Raw genomic sequence first — 18,794 nt, 5'->3', positions numbered from 1 at the left:
GCCTTTCACCATCACTGCTACCCCTCACCAGGGCCTTTCACCATCACTGCTACCCCTCATCAGAGCCTTTCACCATCACTGCTACCCCTCATCAGAGCCTTTCACCATCACTGTGCCCTCATCAGAGCCTTTCACCATCACTGCTACCCCTCATCAGGGCCTTTCACCATCACTGTGCCCTCACCAGGGCCTTTCACCATCACTGCTGCCCCTCATCAGGCCTTTTCACCTTTCCAGCGTGAATCTCCACAGGCATTAATCAGTGAGTTCTCATTCTGCTGCATGTGGGAACCTCCACTCCATTTTCTGTATCTGTGAATTTGACTAATCCAAGCACCTCATGTAAGTAGAATCTTAGAGGGTGTTTTTCTTCTTGGAACTGTTCATTTAAAATCTTCAGGGTGGGTCCACATTGTGGTGTGTGTCAAATTTTCTTCTTTATGGCTGAAAAATATTCTATTGTACATTGGGTATTGTCAGTGTAGAGCTGTAATTCCAGCACTGGAGAAGTGGAGACAGATGGATCACAAGTTTGAGACCAGCCTAGTCTACCTCACAATAAAACAAATCAAAATTACATAGTCTGTGTGTACATCTTTTAATTGAGTCATCTGTGAATGAACACTTGGGTTGATTGTGCCTTTGCCTATTACAAGAAATACTTCTGTGAACATTGCAGTGCAGGTATCTTTTTGAGTCCCCGTTTTTCAATGATTATATGTATATATACGGAAGTGAAATTACTGGATCATATGTTAACTCATCAGTGAAGTTTTGAGGAACTCCTGTGTGGTTTCTGTAACAAGAGCACCATTTCTCTACCAATGCAACAAACTTTCAGTTTCTGCCAGGACTTGTGTTCTGTTTTCAAGAGTATCAACCTTACAGGGTATGGAGTTATGTCTCGGTATAGTTTTTTGGGGATTCGGCCAGTGAGTATAGATATATCTTTGTGAATGTCTATAATGTCTTTTCTGGAGGCATGCTCATTCAGTTCCTCTGATCATTTTTTGTAATTGTGTTGTTTGTTTTGTTGTTGAATTGTGGGAATTTTTTAAAAAATTCTTGGATATTAATCTCCTTTGGTATATATGGTTTTCAAATATTCCCTCCAATTCTTTGAGTGGCTTAAAAATATTTTTATTTCTACTTTGGCAATTTCATATGTGTGCATCCTGTATTTTGATCATATTCACCCCCTTTATCCTCTCCTACCCTCTTCCTCCTCCCACAGAGCCCCTTCTTTTCAACAAGCTCCCCTCCTATTTCCATGCCTTTCTGTGGCTGTGATTGCCTACATGAACGTGGGTGGGGGTCGTTTGCTGGAGCACAACCTCCACGGGGGCTCCCCGACTCATGAAAGCCGAGTCCCTCTGAAGTTATCCTTTGAGGCTCCTGAAAAGTGTCCTTTCTGGGGAACAACAACTTTGAATTTGGACAGAGAATCTTTCTCCTCTGCTTTCCTTTGCCTTTTACTGCTCATATTTTTGTTGTTTAGGGACAAGAAATGATTGCAAATTCAGAGGCCTATTTCCCCATTTTCTGCTAATAGTTTTATAGTTTAAGTTCTTAAATTTTGGTCTTTGAAGGGCATTTAGCGTTAGCGTTTATTCATGGTGTGAGATAAGAAATCAGCTTCTCCAGCACATCTGCCTAAAGCCGAGTGCCTTCTCAGCAAGGACTCTGTCAGTGGACGTTTCCAAAGCTTGCTGGTTACTGTTTCAAAGGTTAAACAAATAATGATTAAGTTGTGCATCACTTAAGGTAGATTTTGACCCTTTATAAGTTGAACAGTACTGGAGATCTAAGATCATTGACATTCCTCAGGAAGGACAAAATAACTTAAGCCTTCTTGGAAAGCCTGGAAAGTTAGAGAATATTCTACTGATCAAAGTGCAGCCGCCTGGGTCACTGCTCTCAAATTCCAGACTCAGTTGGCTGGAGTGGTCTCCCTCTTGCCTGGCGAGCTGGGAGGCTGCTGAGGAACATGTCCTCACATTTTCTCTGGGGTTTGGTTACTTTGTTAATGGTAGCCAAGTTGGATGGCGAAACTGGGGAGCTGGAGCAGAAGCGACAGAAAAGGATCACTGATCTCCACCAGTAAGTAGATGCGTGGCTCATTGGGGCTAAGGGACTGGGGTATGTCCTTGGCATCTGTCCCAAGTAACCGGATAAGAAAAAGTGTAGCATTTCTGGAGGAAAGCAGTGATGGTGGAAAACCAGCAGGGAGAAGGCTGGTGCTGGTGTAAAGAATTGATTTCCCAGTCACAACTGTGAATGAGTCCTCTCTGCAATACCTGGGAAATATCATTAAGAAATCCTCAGGGAACAGATGATAGATAAGCAGAGGAGATTTGGCTGGGTTGAGGGCAAGGGGAAGATGTAGAGAGACTATTGCTATGCAGCAAGAAACTGGTTTAAAATTTGGTGTACTAATTGCTGATGGTTTCTCTGGTTGAATTGTATAGGCCTCGGATGACTACAGAGGGGGGAAACTTAGTGTTTCTTACAAGCTCTGCCCAAAACATTGAATTTAGAACTGGATCCCTGGGAAAAGTCAAATTAAACAATGAAGACCTTGGTGAATGTTTACATCAGGTAATGCACTGGAAAAATATAGATGTTGCTTAGTATATCCATCCGATAAAACTTAGCTGTCCAGCTCAGTATTAGTCGACACCTTGAATTGTGAACATAGAGAACACAACGGGAAGATTAGTTCTTAAAAAGAAGCCATGTGAGGGCTTCATGGTGGGGGGGGGGGGATCAGTTCCAGAGGGGGAGGCTCACTGTGCAGGGACAGATTCCACAGTCCAGAGCAGATCCAGAAAGAAACCCCGAACTCCTCGGGGGAGGGAAATAAGGAGGGTACCCGAGGCAGGCACATACGGGCTCTGCAGCATCTTTGCCACACAGAGTGGTCACTCGTTCTCAGGCTGTATTGAGTGTTTTCAGTTCTCAGTATTGATGGCACCATGCGGTGTGTCAGCCGTAATGTTAGAGCCAGCATTTAGAGCTGTATCTAGGTCACACACTGTTGTGTATTATACGATTTGACTCCCAGACTCCCCAGGAAGGTGTTTATTACTCCTCCTCTTATGAGCTACAAGTGTGATGAATACATTTTAAATGTCCAAAAATGCACAATAAATGATTGGGGCAAGATTTAAAATTCAAAACTGTACATTGTTGTGGTATTGGGGACTGAACCTGGGATTTTTACATACTAGGCAAATGCTCTATCATTGAGCTATATCCCTGGCCCTCTGTGCTTTTTAATAGGCACCTTAAAATGTTAGTATGTCATGGGAATACACATAGAGAAAACATTGGTATGCTGATATAGAAGAGAGTCAATGGGATTGTGCCGTATCTATTTTGGACTAATTGTTATTATATGTGACATTGCTCTGGGGTTTATAATAGATAAGGCCTTAATGCTTGCTCCTGTAAGATGGAAATGATTTTTTTTCCTGTTGCTCTTTTCCTTTATCTTCATTTCTTTTTCAAAATTAGATCCAGAGAAACAAAGATGACATTATAGATTTAAAGAGAAATGCATCTGGTCTTCCTCAAAACATACTTAGTCAAGTCCATCAACTTAACTCCAAGGTAAGCCTGACACACGAACTGCACACATCGTAAGAGCAAATGAATTCCTGTTAATCCAGCTTTGTAAGTAATGTTCTTCTCAGGTGATGCATCAACCCCATACCGTCTTTAGATGTTTATCGTTATAACTGTGAGCTTTGGGGTTAAGTGGCGTAACTGTAGTAGAGGGTAAGGAGTGGTGACGGGCGGAGGACAGTAAGTGCTACAACAAGGCCTTGTTGCAAGACTTGGCTTTGCTCCCGTTCTGATAGCATCTTTCTTGCTGATGGAGGGGAGGGGGTTATCACTGTCGTTTGTGCCACAGTCACAGTGAGCCAGCTTATCTGTGGGCTGGACTTCTTTCTAAAAGGCCTTTAAAATGTTACACCTTGGAAAAGAATGGGATGGAAAGGAACCTCCAGAAGGAGAGGAAGGAAGAGGGGAAAAGTAACGAACGAAAGTCAGAATAAAGAGCATCCCTAAAGGGGAAGCATAGCCAAGGTCACCATCACATGTGAGATGTCTCTGCCTGCTAATTGATGCATTCTCTTCCCACCTCTACAGCTTGTGGATCTTGAGAGAAATTTCCAGAGTTTGCAGCAGGTAAGTCCTGGGACTGGATAGTCACTGAAAATATATAAACGTCACTTCTAGGGTAGATATGGCTGTTGCTCCTCTGTACTCAGAAGACTGAGCCAGAATGATTGAACCCAACTCAGGTACACAGTGAGTTACAAGCCAACTGGGAGTTCATAGAGTGACCTTGCCTTAAAAAAATACAAAAATGCGGTCAATAGTCTTATTTTAAGCAGTAAATGATCAATAGCAAAGACTTGATTTCCAGTGCTTGATTCTTGTTCCAACTTGTGTCCCCGAGGATGCATGTGAGGTCCTGGGCATTATGCCACCATAAGTCACTAAGAATGTGAGCTTTCGACCTCTCACAGCCCTCGGCCCCTCCCTTAACTGCCCACCCACCTTTAGCCACGCCACAGTGGGCTTTCTTGAGTACTCTTAGCTAAGATTCTCCCAGCTGTCATCAATAACTGGGCTTCAAACAGTTACACAGCCTCTGTAAATTGAACTCAGAATCTCAGGGGTGTATACAGTGTTCTCAATTTCCTTAAAACCTCGCTGGCTGGTAATCCAGCTTGAAGCACTTCCTAGAGCAAACACCCTATAACCTTGACATGGGTATGCCTCGCTATGTAAATTTATGATTTTCACCTTCCCTGTGGGTAAATAGCTAAGGCTTCTGTTGAAACCACAACCTTCTGCCCCCCAAATGTATAGGATCTATCGATACTTACAATTCCAAATGACATTTCTGCAATGTCTTGGTAATAAGTGTCTGCTCTGAATAGTCACAGTTTATTTCTGCGGCAATTCAAGCATTGTCTTTTACCTTGGGAGTAAAGTTTGATGAGCAAGGTCATGCTCTCTTTTTATCACTGACAGTGGATTGTACCTCAGCCGTTATCTCTTCAGGGAACAGCTGTGCACATCACTTGAGAATGAGCAAGGAACAGTGAGCAAAGCAGCATGGGAGTTTTCTAGCTGCTATGGTGCTGCCAGTTTTACTCCTGGTCAAGAACCAAAGATTGTGATCCAAATGAGCTTCTGCTGTCCTCTCCCCACCACTCAGGGAGAGATTTTAGTGATTCAAGTGTCAGTGTCTTCCTGCCTTTGGATGGGACAAGGGCTCCATGGTCTGCACAGCTGCTCCCCATTGTCTCCCTCCTGACAGCTAGCTGATTTTCCTTCCTGCTGGACTCCCACAATCTCGAGCATTTTAATCCCTAGACAGCCTTGCTTTTGTTCACCAGAAAACTTGTAAGTTTGTGGCAAATGTTCTTCATAATGTCCTTTGATCCCTTAATGGACACAGCTCATTGTGGTTCTGGAACAAAGACGAACCAAAGGAAGGGAGGGAGAGAGCAGAGTTCATAATCACACACACACACACACACACACACACACACACACACACACACACGTAGTCCTGTGGTTTAGGACAAGGGCAGAGAAAGAATGGGCTGTGCAGGAAATAGCACAGGGCCAGTTTATGGTCTTTCTTCTAGCTCTGAATTTATCCACAGACCCAAGTTGATTTCCTCTGAGCCTTTGGTTATACATGTGTGGGGATATATAATATACACTTTGTCCCCGATTTAAACAGAATTTTGCTAAAGCCAATACAGTAAAATACCTTGATTGCATCATGACTTGCCCCCTATGAAGCAGTTGCCCCTGCACCCCCAAGTCTTTACAAAGTGTTCAGAATTGAAACTGGTAGCTGACGAAGGGTGAGCTCCCCAGTTTGTGTGCACAAAGGTAGGCCTGTTTGCTGTGCTGATCTAAAGGCAGTCAGGTGAGCAGAGGGTGGAAGGTGTATCTTAGCTGGTCACATTTCAAACAAAGGGGCTTAGAGAAAAGAGTTCAGTCATCTGAGCCAACGGCAGGAGGGTGGTAATAAAAGATGATCAGTTTCAAAGGCTTATCTAGAGGTACCCGAGATAAGACCACTAGGCAAAAGAATGGAAATTTCCATTGCATTTTCTTACTGCAACAGGAACATCCATTTAACGTCCAGACTTGAAAAGTTTATTCCTATCTGGTAGCACCTATTTCTCAGATGGGTGATGCTTCTAAGGAATTACCTCACCTACCCATGTCTGGAGTTCAGAAAGCGTTAAGGAAAATGAGCATGGTTGTTATTTTCTCAAGAGAATTGACTTGATGGAGAATGCGAGTCATTGGAGGAAGTCTGGAGGAAGCCCTCGCTCCATCTGCAGCCTGCCCTGCGCTGTGTGCCAAGGACAAGGACCGTTCTCTTTGACTTTGACTGCCCTGTTGTTTTTCAGACCGTGGAGAGGAAGGTTTGCAGTAGCAATCCCTGCCTCAATGGTGGCACCTGCGTCAACCTGCACAACTCCTTCCTTTGTATCTGCCCTCCGCAGTGGGAGGTGAGTCACATTGTCTTTGACTTCAAAATCAAAGAGCGGCTGGCAGGTGGGTCAGCAGCGGGTTCTCTGGACTCATTCAGACAGATCTAATTATCCACCAACGTTTTTAGCATTCTGTGGCCTCAGGAGGCAGAGGGAATTGTGCCAAACGGTGGTGAAGTCGATGATTTAACCACAAGTCCTTGGCCCTCTTGAGCAGCTCTCTCAAATGGATAAGTAAATGGTAGGGGATGTTAGTTCTGTCAGCGTTACCTTAAGTAGTTCAGCACTAGAGAGCAGGGCTGAACCTTGGAGTGTGTGTGTGTAAGGAAGTATGCTAGGCCCCTCTTAGCCATAATGAAAATACTGCTAGCGGACATCAACAAAAAAGATCCCTAAGCAACTATCCCCAAGTATAGCATCCTTTTGAAACAAGGATTGCCTATGAAAAGATTCTCCTCATGTGGCCACTGTGCTCTTGTGAGGAACTCTTTAGATGCACTGGGTCCAAGCTGAGTTCTAGATAAATCTTAGTCAAAGATTAAAATTAGTAATATTGTATTTGACTTTACCAAGGAGTTACTGTTCGTATATAATAAGTCATTAAATACATTCTGTAAATATTGCTTCCTAAGAGCCCATGTCCTATGGCACCTGACTGAGTTCTTTACACCTCTGCAGGGTCTTTTCTGCTCAGAAGATGTTAACGAGTGCGCCATTTACTCAGGAACACCCTTTGGCTGCCAGAGTGGGGCCACCTGTGTGAACACGATGGGGAGTTTCAGGTAACTTCTTTTGAAAATGTCACGTGTATTTCTGAAAGACAAGAATACTAAATAATTAAAAAGCATTGAAACTAATGTCTATAGTTCCAGAAAAACTAGGAGTCCCTTAGGAATTACTTGACTTCTATTGAAAGGTTCATGGATATTTTTTGCTCAAACGAATAAAAACCTTTTGCTCCATGAAGAAATCATTTTGGCAGAATCTCTGAGGAAGAAGAAGGCCTCTGTGACTGCCACAGAGCACTCAACAGGGCATGGTGACACCTGAGCAAGAAGCAGAGGCTTAAAGGGCAGCAATGGGTTGAGGTTATGTGGAGGGGGCAGCCCACCATTCCAGTGCCCTCAGGGTTGTGCTGATTCCAGGCTCTAGCAAGCTGACAGCTGCGGTAAGGGTAGTTCTTTCACACGCTGTAAGAATGTTGGCCAAAATGAGTCAAATGGTGAAGTAACATTCAGAGTTAACTCTCTGCACTCTCAGTTAGCCACGAGGTCACGGCCACAGTCCCCGAGCGGCTTGTCTTGTTCGCAGATTCATGTTTGTCCACTGATTCAATCACAGTGGCATCTCGCCATCCTCTTACTCACAGTCTTTCCCAGGAAACCGTCCCTTACACTGAACTGGACCCCACAACGCCTCTGTATTCCCACTGGACTTTAGTAGTAATGGCCGCCCATGCCAGCAGCTCCAGAAGCACCTTCTCAAAATCAAGTCATGAAGTGTAGGCCTGGTCATTGTAGGATTTACTAGTGTATGGTTTCTTAAAATCATGTTTGAGAAGAATTTGACAATAGTTTTCACTATATTCTGGCTACTGTCCCTATGCTGAGGCTCTGTAAGGCTTAAAAAGCCAGTTCTGCTATGGCCTGAGCTGCTCATTGCACTGCAGGATAATCTAGCTTGATTAAAGAGCACATCTTTGCTCTCTTCCTGGGCCTCCGTTATCTTATAACAATGTCCTGCAGAAATGAGCGGCGTCATTTTGTTTTAACCCCTGTCATCTCAACACATTTTCTCAGAAAGCAGCCACGGTCCTTTTGTTCCTTGAAGCTGAGCTTTACTCTAGGCTAATAAACTCCTCTCTTGCAAACTTCTTCTAGACATGTTTACAAATTCAATTATTGTGCAAAATCCAAAATGATCTCTACCAGAAGTCTAACGCTGTGTGATCTGAGAGGCCATAGGGCACCATGAGCTGAGGTGTTAACAAGTCACAGCCTTGAAGGGACAGCCAGTGACCTCGTTTGAGGACTTTGCTGTTTGGACTTTTGCTCTAGTTGCTATGATACTGGTGTTGCTGCTGTCACTCACGCTCTGTCTCCGCCCAATTCCCTTGAAAGCATCACTTCCTGGTTTCTGTTGATGGGCGTTTATCACAGAGAGACCAGTGACACCTGTCCCAGCTTGACATGTAATTTGCTTGATCCTCAGTATCTAGTAGTGTCCTGGAGATTAGATATGATGCCAGTCCTCACTTATCATCACTGTGGGTGCTTTCCGTGCCAATTGAGCGGTGGTTGTGTGGGTGGAATGGGAGCCGTGCACACAAGCCATTACTGTGGCCCTTCAGGGCATAATCTTTCATACCTACCCCATGAAGGTGGGAAGGGGGTACGACCCTGCAGCACCCACAATTCACAGTTTTTCACTGCATGCCAAGGAGGAGACACTCACGGGGGAAGGTGAGAGGAAGAGGGCGGGAGCGGGAGCCTGAGTGACAGGGGAAAGAGAAAGGGAGTGAAAGTTAATTTGCTGAGAGTTGTTTCTCGTTGGTAGGGTCCTTCCCAAGACAGTATTAGACTTGTTCTGTTCCCTGTGGGAAGAAAAGCACACAGACTTCTTGGGATTCTGGACTGTTTATTGTTTCTAGTCTCCACCTTGCGTAGCTTTGCTAGGGACCATGAGAGAACAGAACACTAAACTATGCCCTTTTCTTGGTATGAGAATAGTTTATAAGGCCTTGAGAACCCCAATTGAGTATTTGTATCTTAAACACATGAATGTAGGTGTATCCCATAGTGTGTGTGTGTGTGTGTGTGTGTGTGTTTGCATACATGGGTGTGAACATCCATGTATGTAGAAGACAGAGAACAACCTCAGGTATCACTCCTCAGGCTCAGGTGCCATTCACCTTGGGTTTTTTTTTGTAATTTTTATTATTATTTTATATTTTGTGCTTGGGTGCTTTGCCTGAATGTATGTCTGTGTACCACATGCATCCCTGGCATTCCCAGAGGTCAAAGAGGAGTTGGTTCCCTAGATCTGGAGTTACAGATGGTTGTGAGCTGCCTTGTGGGTAGTGGGAATCAAACCCATGTACTCCGGAAGATCAGCAAGTTCTCTTCACTGCCTGCCCATCTGTCCAGCCCCTGCTCTTGTTTTTGGAGAGAGAGTCTTTCATTGACCTGGTGACTGGCCGGCCAGCAAGAGTTTGGGATCTACCTCCCTCTCCTGCCCCGACTCCAGGGTTATAAGCACAAGTCACTGCACCTGGACCTTTATTTTTAAAAATGGATTCTGGGTATTGACCCCTGGTCTTCATGCTTACAAGACAAGCAATTCACCGGCTAAGCCATTGCCCCTATCCTGGAGTAACATCTTGAGGGAATAATATAAAATAATGAGCATAAAATTTAGTTATTGCTTTGTGAGTCAGTACATAATAAAACAATGAACAATTAATCATTTCTTGAATTCTGCTAATTATGTGAGGTTAAAATGCATATTAATCAGTGGTTTCATTGAGGTTAGAAACCCTTGGGGAAACAGTTGCGTGGATTTGATAATGAAAGCGTGAGCTGCTGTGGAATGATCTGGATATACAATTGTGGGTGCAGTGGGCGAAGCCAGTTCCAGTGTGAGTCCGACTCAATTTGAAAAACTCTGTGAGTCAGTTTAGCTGAGGGAAAATGAAATTCTTTCTTAACAGATGAATAATGCATAATGATGAATACCGTTGGGAAGATGAGGTACCATGCAAGTCCCAATTAGTTGAGGTCCTTGTTTCATAGCCATTTTCTTTTGTTTAGGTAAAAATTCTTTTTTAGAGCCGTAAAAAAAAAAACTTTGCCTGTTTCCACCAATCCCTGTAGCTCAAATCTTGCCCCCAGCTACCAGGAGAGCCAACCGGAAGATGGTTTTTCTCTTCTTGGTGTTATGGTTTCATCTTCATTGTAAAAGTTATCCCTGATTGTTTCCCAACTTGCTTTATATGTAAGACAGCTCTTGGGGTCTTACATACTGACATCCTAAGATGGTATATGTACCTAAGGTGTAGATCTACAATGATTTCAAGGAAGAAAACAAGCTGTGTTTGTTCCTCAAGCACATGAAGGGAATTCTGTATATCTTATTTTATCTCCATATCATTTATACATTTTAAAATATTGCAAAATTTAGATAACAGAGATGATCCTGCTTAGGATCAAATAGTAGTTAGGTATTAAACTTGATATCTCTTTAGTTACTTAGTATACTGATATTGAGTCATGGACTCTGAAACAAGTTATCTAAGACTATGGAAGGATATTTGATGTCTTCTCAGTTGAGTGCACTGGTATTTCCTCAAATAAAAGGTTTTTGAAATAGCTAATAACTAAGGGCTGGAGAGATAGCTCAGCACTTAAACACACTTGCTGCAAAAAACTGATGAGCTAATAGGATGCCTGGATCTTATGGTTGTAGAGAACCGACCCCTGATCTCAACACACATATCCACATATGTGGAATACACATATCCACACTCAATCCCACACATCATATACACACATGCACACACAATAAATAAGTTTAAAATGGGTACTATCAAAGGCAAGAATATTAGTAAGGTAGTTTTAAAATACACATATGACCTTTATTATTGCTTGATAAGTATTTATATGATGAATTACTCTTTTCCTTCAAAAGCCATATTGAGTCACTTCGAAAACATACTTTGCATGCGAATGCTGTTATATTAAAAAGACACACGGTAGCAAAACCTTCACACTCACTTACTTTGCTCATGAAAACAGAAATGTAACATGGAAAAGCAATGGCGCTGGAGTAAAACAAACCTGGGTTCTTATTAGGATTCTTTCAGATATCAGCTCTCTGTCAGTAGGCAATACATGTCTGTTAAAATAAGATCAAAATTCTTGCCTTTGAAGATCATGGCAAGGAAGCCTATAGTTTACTTGTTTTATTTTCTGCCTCCTCCTCTTATTAGCTAAATGAAAGAAGATTTAAGTGAAAGATTACCTTGTATGTGGCTTAAAAGAGTATGAGATTAATATCCGCTCATTTCCAGGTGACAATAGTTAGGCAGAAGGCAGTGGGAACTAAGGAGAGAAGGATGCTCTCAGATGCATGACCACAATCTCCTCTGGTATCTTAAGTAATTTTCCAGTGGCTAAGTCCTTAGCTTTAAGAGAAACACACTTCAGAGTACTTCCTAGAGAGGAATGCCATTAGAAAGGGTCATGAGATTGTTAGCAGTGTCTGGGGCAAACGGTGACTGTTTGCTCGGGATTTAAACCTGTGTCACTGGTCCTAGCTGTTCCCAAACATCCAGATATCCCTTACACGGCAAATACATTGAGAAAAACTTGCAATAATTGGCTCTGAGATTTTTTTTTACATGTCAAATGCATGGATAAGACAGAAAAATGTTTAGCAATGAATCAAATGTTTAAATAGGTGTAAGAAATGTTTGAAGATATTGTAATCCCAGAGTGTAATTAAATGCACTGGAAGAGTACTTTATGCTAAAGCGACATCCACAGAAGAAAGGGAACAAGGCAGAAAAAGAAGTCTAGAAAGGGATGAGTAAGTTGTAGGGTAGGGAGCTAACATCAGAGCGTAAGTTTGATCACTAATTATTATTAATCGATGACCTGGTCTTAATGATAAAAATAATCCTGGAATGCTCGCAGATAGAATTTATTATTTAAATAACTTTTATATATAATGGTGATATAAGTTGCATGGATCATATTTACATGTTTTGCAAAATATCCATTTACTTAGAATAGAATCTTAACTATGTAGCCTGGTATTTTTCATTAGGTTGATCCGGCAGCTCTACATGTTAGTGCATGGATGCAGCTCCTCACATTCATACTCCCCATGTCTGGCAATACCCATGGTCACTTTTTACTTGGAAATGACTCAAAGGGACCACACGAGCAATTGTTTCTGGGTCCAGCCATGGCATGCCTTGTCTTGTATCTCTGCTAGTCTCCTGACTGTTTTTATTTTTTATTATTTTATTTATTATTTATTTATTTATTTATTTATTTTTTGGTTTTTCGAGACAGGGTTTCTCTGTAGCTTTGGAGCCTGTCCTGGAACTAGCTCTTGTAGACCAGGCTGGCCTCGAACTCACAGAGATCCGCCTGCCTCTGCCTCCCAAGTGCTGGGATTAAAGGCGTGCGCCACCACCGCCTGGCTTCCTGACTGTTTTTAAACTCACTTCTTGCACTACTATCCCACACTTTGGCCTCTGTGACTGGCTGAGCCCCCCAGTACCTTAACGCATATTGCTAAAATAACCTTTCCACTTTGTAGCAGGCATTCTTTTCCAGAACCATCAGAAACTAGCTCAAGGTTGCAGGCATGAGAGACAGACGTGCCATGCAGACACCCCCTCACCCTTGCCTCTGTCTGGCATCAGCTCTGATTAAGCCTGTGTGAGTCCTTCATCCCCTGCCACACCTCCTCACTCCTGCTCCTACCACATTGCACATGTACAGCTAAGCCAAACGTAAAGAGTCAAACAGTAACTTAAGCCAACTTTCCCTCTTTTACTTTTGCTCACCTGGCATTCTCTAGTGGTAGAACGTCTCCTGGTATTTAGCTATCATATGATAATTATGTTTTGTCATGCATTAAAATATGACTATGAAGGAACTATCCCACTAGCAACTACTTATCTTCCTGACATAATGCATCTTGTCCTCTGTGATATAAAGGCACTGACCATAGATAATGGTCTACACTTGCTGGCAGGTGCCAAAGGATGGATGCTGAGTGAACTTGCTGATCTTTTCTTTTCCCTTCTTGAATGAACTCTGTCACCCATGTTTTACAGACATCTGCCCTTTGAAAGTACTGTTTGATGACTTGAAATCAAGAGAATTTATGGCTGTGGTTCCACGAGACATTGAGTCATGTTTCTCTAAGAGGCAATCTGCAAAGATAGTGTGTCGCTTCCACGCTCTGCTTGGAGAAAAGCTGGGGCATTTCATCCAAAGGCTGCAGCTGACACAGCAGCAGGGCTGGCTTATTATTAACGTTATTGGGTTAGTGGGGACATTCCTCACTGATGCTAATAGACAGCTTCTGGAATTAAAGGCACAAACCCTGACACTGTGCTCTTGTATGATCCACAGATGTGACTGCACGCCTGATACGTATGGACCCCAGTGTGCATCCAAATACAACGACTGTGAACAGGGCTCGAAGCAGCTCTGTAAGCACGGCATCTGTGAGGATTTAGAGCGAGTGCAACATGGGCAGGTGTGTTCTCCACCCCTCCCTCCCCCCGGGGCTCCTTGTGGAAGCCACAGCTGCCCTCTCCACAACTGTGGCTGACTCTGCACCAGTGTGGTGCCGGGAGTGACCCAAGAGGTGAAGTCACTGCCATCCCTTAGCAGGACACACACAGACCAAAAGGGAGATGACATACAGAAAACTGGACTCGGAAAATAGAAAATAAGTCAGTCGTGTAAAATATGAACCTTCTTATTATTCCTTGGTGAATCTCTCTGGGAGGCATGACCTCCTGACCTGTGAGTCTGACGGCGACAAGACGTGTAATGTTACAGGCCGTGTTGTCAACAGCAGCTGATGTTTGGGCTGATCTGGCCTCGAGTCATGAGTGAGGCAGATGAGTAGGGCAGACTTGATGGGTCCACATTTCTGGTGTCCCTCTGTGCTCTGGGTCCTACATGCCTAATTCTCAGGGTAGCCAGGCCAGTTTTGCTTTTCATAAGAATTTTAGTTATTTATTCTTAATCCATTAAAAAAATTCTTGTGTGATAGAAAACAGTTCCCTCTAGCAGTAGGGGAGTAGGGGAAGGAATGGTGGGGGGGGGGAGAAATTTTCAAAAAAGGAAGTGATTGTCCCAAGTCTGTGCCTACTTGGGTGTTTATCCCTTAAAAATATACCTGACTGAGTTCAGTGACTTTAATTACAGCTCTTGATTATTGTTGCTCTTTCCTGGGCATCTTTGGAATAAATTATAGGATCCTCTTATTCTAAAATGAAGACATTCCCTTCACCATGGTCTGGTCTAAATGCTTAAATCATACAGGAAGAAAAAGACTCCCCTCAACTGTTCTGGGACAAATGAATGTTAGAAAATAAAACCGTTTGGAGTTTGGTGAAATTCTCTCCTCTTCCTAGCTGTTTCCTTACGTTATTGTTTTCCTGACAGCCACATTTTCACTGCCTCTGTGATGCTGGGTGGACCACAACGCCAAATGGCATCGCCTGCACAGAAGACAAAGATGAATGCAGCCTCCATCCCTCACCTTGTGCAGATCAAGTGCAGTGTTTCAACACGCAAGGCTCTTTCTACTGTGGGGCCTGCCCAACAGGTACATTCTTGGGAATTCGTGCTAGGCCCTGAATACCACACAGACAGGAGACCAGAATCAATTTTCCTCTACTAATGACGGACAAGAAGATCATTCTGGGGAAGTGTCTAAACCTAGCTACCTGCTCTACTCAAGACCATCTCACGGGAGAGCAAGTCCCTGGTGGGGCTGGGAGATAAGGCGCATGCCCTACAAATCTGTCCTGAGTGGTAGTGGGGATCTCATGCCGTTGTTGTTAAGACAGGAAGCGTGTGATTTAAACTTGGGTGTCAGAGCGCTAACATCCTACTTTGGGGCACAACCAGACATAGAATTTATAGGGTCTGATCTTGCATTGCTATGGCTGTCTGCTGACTAGACTAATGCTTAAAAACCATTAGTCTTATTTCTACGCCAGCTATTTGTAAATTTGGGCACATTCCTTGTCTATTTTGCATCTCTTCTACAAACCAGTAGTTCTTGCTTTTGTGTGTCCTTGAAGATCCTATATCCTTGCTATAAATAGAGGTGTTCAGCTTTCTCAGTCCTGAACACTAAATCTTTAAGGGAAGCTGTTGTGTTGAGTTGCTGAAGAATCTGAACTCTGTACTCAAAGCTGGCCCAAGTTTGAATCGCAAGCTTCCTCTATTAACAACAATGGCATGAGATCACCACTACTACTCAGGACAGATTGTAGGGCATGTGCTATGGGAAAAGCACTGAGCTGGGATATGCTTTAGCTGGTAACCAGACTTCAGGAAGCTTTTAGGGTCACTTTCTACTCCTTGGTGCACTTAAAGAGTAGATAGAGCACAGCTGGAAGACCACAACAGAAGTTACTCTTCTATGCAAATGCCACTAAGGTACCATCCAAGTTTTCCAATTCTACAGCTGCAACAAATACCAAGTTATGGTAAGATGTGATTTCTATTTTAAATAGGAGGAGTGGAGACTAGGAAGGATTAAATAACTTCTTCAAGCACACAAAGCTTCTAGTGGGCCAGATCCAAATCCAGGTCTGCCTGGCCCTAGATCTGAGTTCATCTGCAGAACATCTCCTCACTCTGTCGCACCAAGGCGTGGGCACACATAGTGCTTTCGTTTAGGGATTTGTAGTTTCTTGAGTGCTTGCATGGTGTTGGTTTAGAACTAGCGGAGCTAAGGAGGTCTGACTCCCTCATGCCTCTCAGGGTGCAACACTTGCAAATAGCTGAATTCTTCGAGGTAATTGATGATGACAACCTTTAAACAGTAGAAATCAGAAAACAGATGGTTCAAATTAGAGAATGGGCACTATGCATGCAATTCTTTTTCTCATATGAAGAAAACTTATAAGGAAGAAACTGAAAGCTAAGTTTTTATTTTTTAATCACTCCATTTCCTCCAAGTCTTAGAGGTTCTATCTGTTGCTTATAAATGCAGGGAACAACAAGAATACCTGTATAAAAGGAAAGCAAGGTAGCATGCCTTGAAGATCCTCATTAGGAGTAGAGTGTAATTCCATCAGCTCTTCCTTGGGTTTTCACCTAACCATGCTCAGACAAGATAATTTCCTTAAGTCAGTGTATGAAGTGGACCCCACTTAGAGCTAACATTAAAAGCATGCTAAGGATTTGATGACACTTAAACATGATTATTATTATGATATTGGGGGAGACCGCTTGTTCATTCCCAGCTGCCTAGACCATGAAATAATCACACAGAAACTATATTATTTAAATCACTGCTTGGTCTATTAGCTCTAACTTCTTATTGGCTAGCTCTTACATCCTAAACTAGCCCATCTCATTAATCTGTGCATCACCACGTAGCTGTGGCTCTCTGGGTAAAGTTCCATCCTGCATCTGGCATCTATCTCCAGTGGGGCTACATGGTTTCTCTTGACTCCACCTTCCTTTTCCCAGCATTCAGTTTAGTTCCCCCGCCTGTGCCTAACACAGACCAAAGCAGCTTCTTTATTCATTAACCAATAAAAGCAACACATATGCAAAAGGACCTCTCACACCATTATGTCAGTGAATCATGATAGTTATACTAATGTTATCGTGATTAACTACTACATGAATATCTAAAGATGACTCTCTCTTCACCTTTAATCTCAGAAACACAGGCATCTTTTTAAGCAATTCATTGTTTTATTAATATCCAATCAACAGTCTACAAGCAAGCCCCATTCATCCAACACCTTTCCAGAATTAGATTATGTACATTTAGAACAATTTTTGGACAACCTGTTAGGAATCTCTCATTGTAATTGATAGTTTTGTGAAGAACAAAATTTTCTTTATTATTCTTAAATAAATAAATAAATAAAAACAAATAAATAAATAACTCATGTTGGGGGAAGCATAACATAATATGCCTTAAGAGGTCAGAAGACAAACTGGAGTTATTTCTCTCCTTCTATCTTGTGGGTCCCAGGGATTGAACTCAGAAAATAGGCTTTTTTGTTAAGTGTCTTTAACTGCTGAGCCATGTTGCTAACCGAGAACTAATTTGTGGATGTCTTAACTATCTATATTTCTTCCTCATTGAGTTGTTGACAGTGCTAATATTGCAAATCTTTTCTAGGCTGGCAAGGAAATGGTTACGAGTGCCATGACATCAATGAATGTGAGATAAACAACGGGGGCTGCTCTGTGGCCCCACTTGTCCCCTGTCACAACACACCAGGATCTTTCAGCTGTGGGAACTGCCCACCAGGTACTTCCCCAGGCTTCCTGATGCCACCACAGTCAATATACTTTAAACAGAATCTGTATCTGTGCTCACTTTAAAATGATTCCTAAGTAAGGAAATGGTCCATAATGTTTACCTTAAATTGTAGGTTCAGCATGCAAAAATACAGCGAAATAAAAATGGAATAGGTAATAATGTTGGTAGCCACAGCAATCAGTGAGAAAACACAGGACTGGGAAATGTTTCTGTGAGAATCTTTAGAGCCATTTCTCCATTGTTACCACATATATGTATCTATTTAATACATGCACTTGTGACCTGCTCACAGGTAAGGCTCATACATGTTAGTGTCCTTTTTCTTCTGGAAGAGGTCATTCTGGCTATCCTCTAGTTAAATAAAACTAGACTCCAAAGATTTCTTGACATTGTTTCTCACTCTCTGTTTGCTTTGGTCAGGTTTCAGCGGTGATGGGAGAGAGTGTACACCCTTGGACACCTGCTTGATCAACAATGGAGGCTGCCACCCAGAGGCGAGCTGCTCCTCCGCTCTTGGTATAGGTAATGACTCAATCTCTTTGTCCTTGGATGTTTCAGTCAAACCCTCTCAACAATTCCATATTCTAAAAGTAAATATTTTCTCCTTGAAATTCCTGGGGGAGAGCAAAGTCTCACCCTGTAGCTCAGTTGACCTTGAAATCATAGAGTCTTCCTGCCTCAGCCTCCCAAGTGCTGGTATTATAGGCAGAACTATTATTTACAGCTGTCAAAACTCTTAGTTTGACCTTCCACTATACACATGTTGAAATGGAGCAGACTGGTACCCTTGAGTGGTCTACTTTGGTGGGAAATTGTTTCACATGATAATTAATCCAAATAATCACTTAATGACGTCAGTAAACAGATGGAGAAAGGGAAGGACATGCCACCTTCTTTTATGACTCTTATTCTGTGCCATTGGCTGGAATTGTGCCATCTGGCTACCCCTGGCAGCAGAGACCATATAGCATTTATTTCCAGCATCATGGATGCAGCTGAAACAAGGAGTTTACTTCTAGAAAAGGGGGAGTGGATCTTGCTATATAGTTGCTGTGATACTGCGTAAATGAGGGCCAGCTCATCTATGCAGTCACACACCTCTCTGAGAATTGTATCATTGTATGTCCCAGCCAACAGTCTGTGAAATGTACCCCAACTCTAACACTCTAACAATAAAAAACTATTGTGTTTTGTCATGAT

The 18,794-nt window shown here is 42.7% G+C and overlaps 1 protein-coding gene across 1 annotated transcript in view; it reads left to right on the top strand.

The window, feature by feature from the left end:
- The first annotated feature begins 1,865 nt into the window (after positions 1-1,865).
- Positions 1,866-18,794, top strand: part of Cubn (cubilin) — a 204,836-nt gene continuing 187,907 nt past the window's right edge. Inside the window, exons 1-10 of the mRNA XM_005354631.1 lie at positions 1,866-2,100; positions 2,469-2,598; positions 3,517-3,612; positions 4,156-4,194; positions 6,456-6,557; positions 7,218-7,321; positions 13,691-13,817; positions 14,738-14,900; positions 17,451-17,582; positions 18,015-18,116. Coding sequence (XP_005354688.1) covers positions 1,988-2,100; positions 2,469-2,598; positions 3,517-3,612; positions 4,156-4,194; positions 6,456-6,557; positions 7,218-7,321; positions 13,691-13,817; positions 14,738-14,900; positions 17,451-17,582; positions 18,015-18,116 — 1,108 coding nt within the window. The 5' untranslated portion in view covers positions 1,866-1,987. The remainder of the gene's footprint in view (positions 2,101-2,468; positions 2,599-3,516; positions 3,613-4,155; positions 4,195-6,455; positions 6,558-7,217; positions 7,322-13,690; positions 13,818-14,737; positions 14,901-17,450; positions 17,583-18,014; positions 18,117-18,794) is intronic.

Source organism: Microtus ochrogaster, chromosome 16 (assembly GCF_000317375.1).
Source record: "Microtus ochrogaster isolate Prairie Vole_2 chromosome 16, MicOch1.0, whole genome shotgun sequence".
Taxonomy (NCBI): Eukaryota; Metazoa; Chordata; class Mammalia; order Rodentia; family Cricetidae; genus Microtus; species Microtus ochrogaster.
Note: the sequence above shows the minus strand (reverse complement) of the source record. Positions and strands in the feature narration are given on the sequence as shown.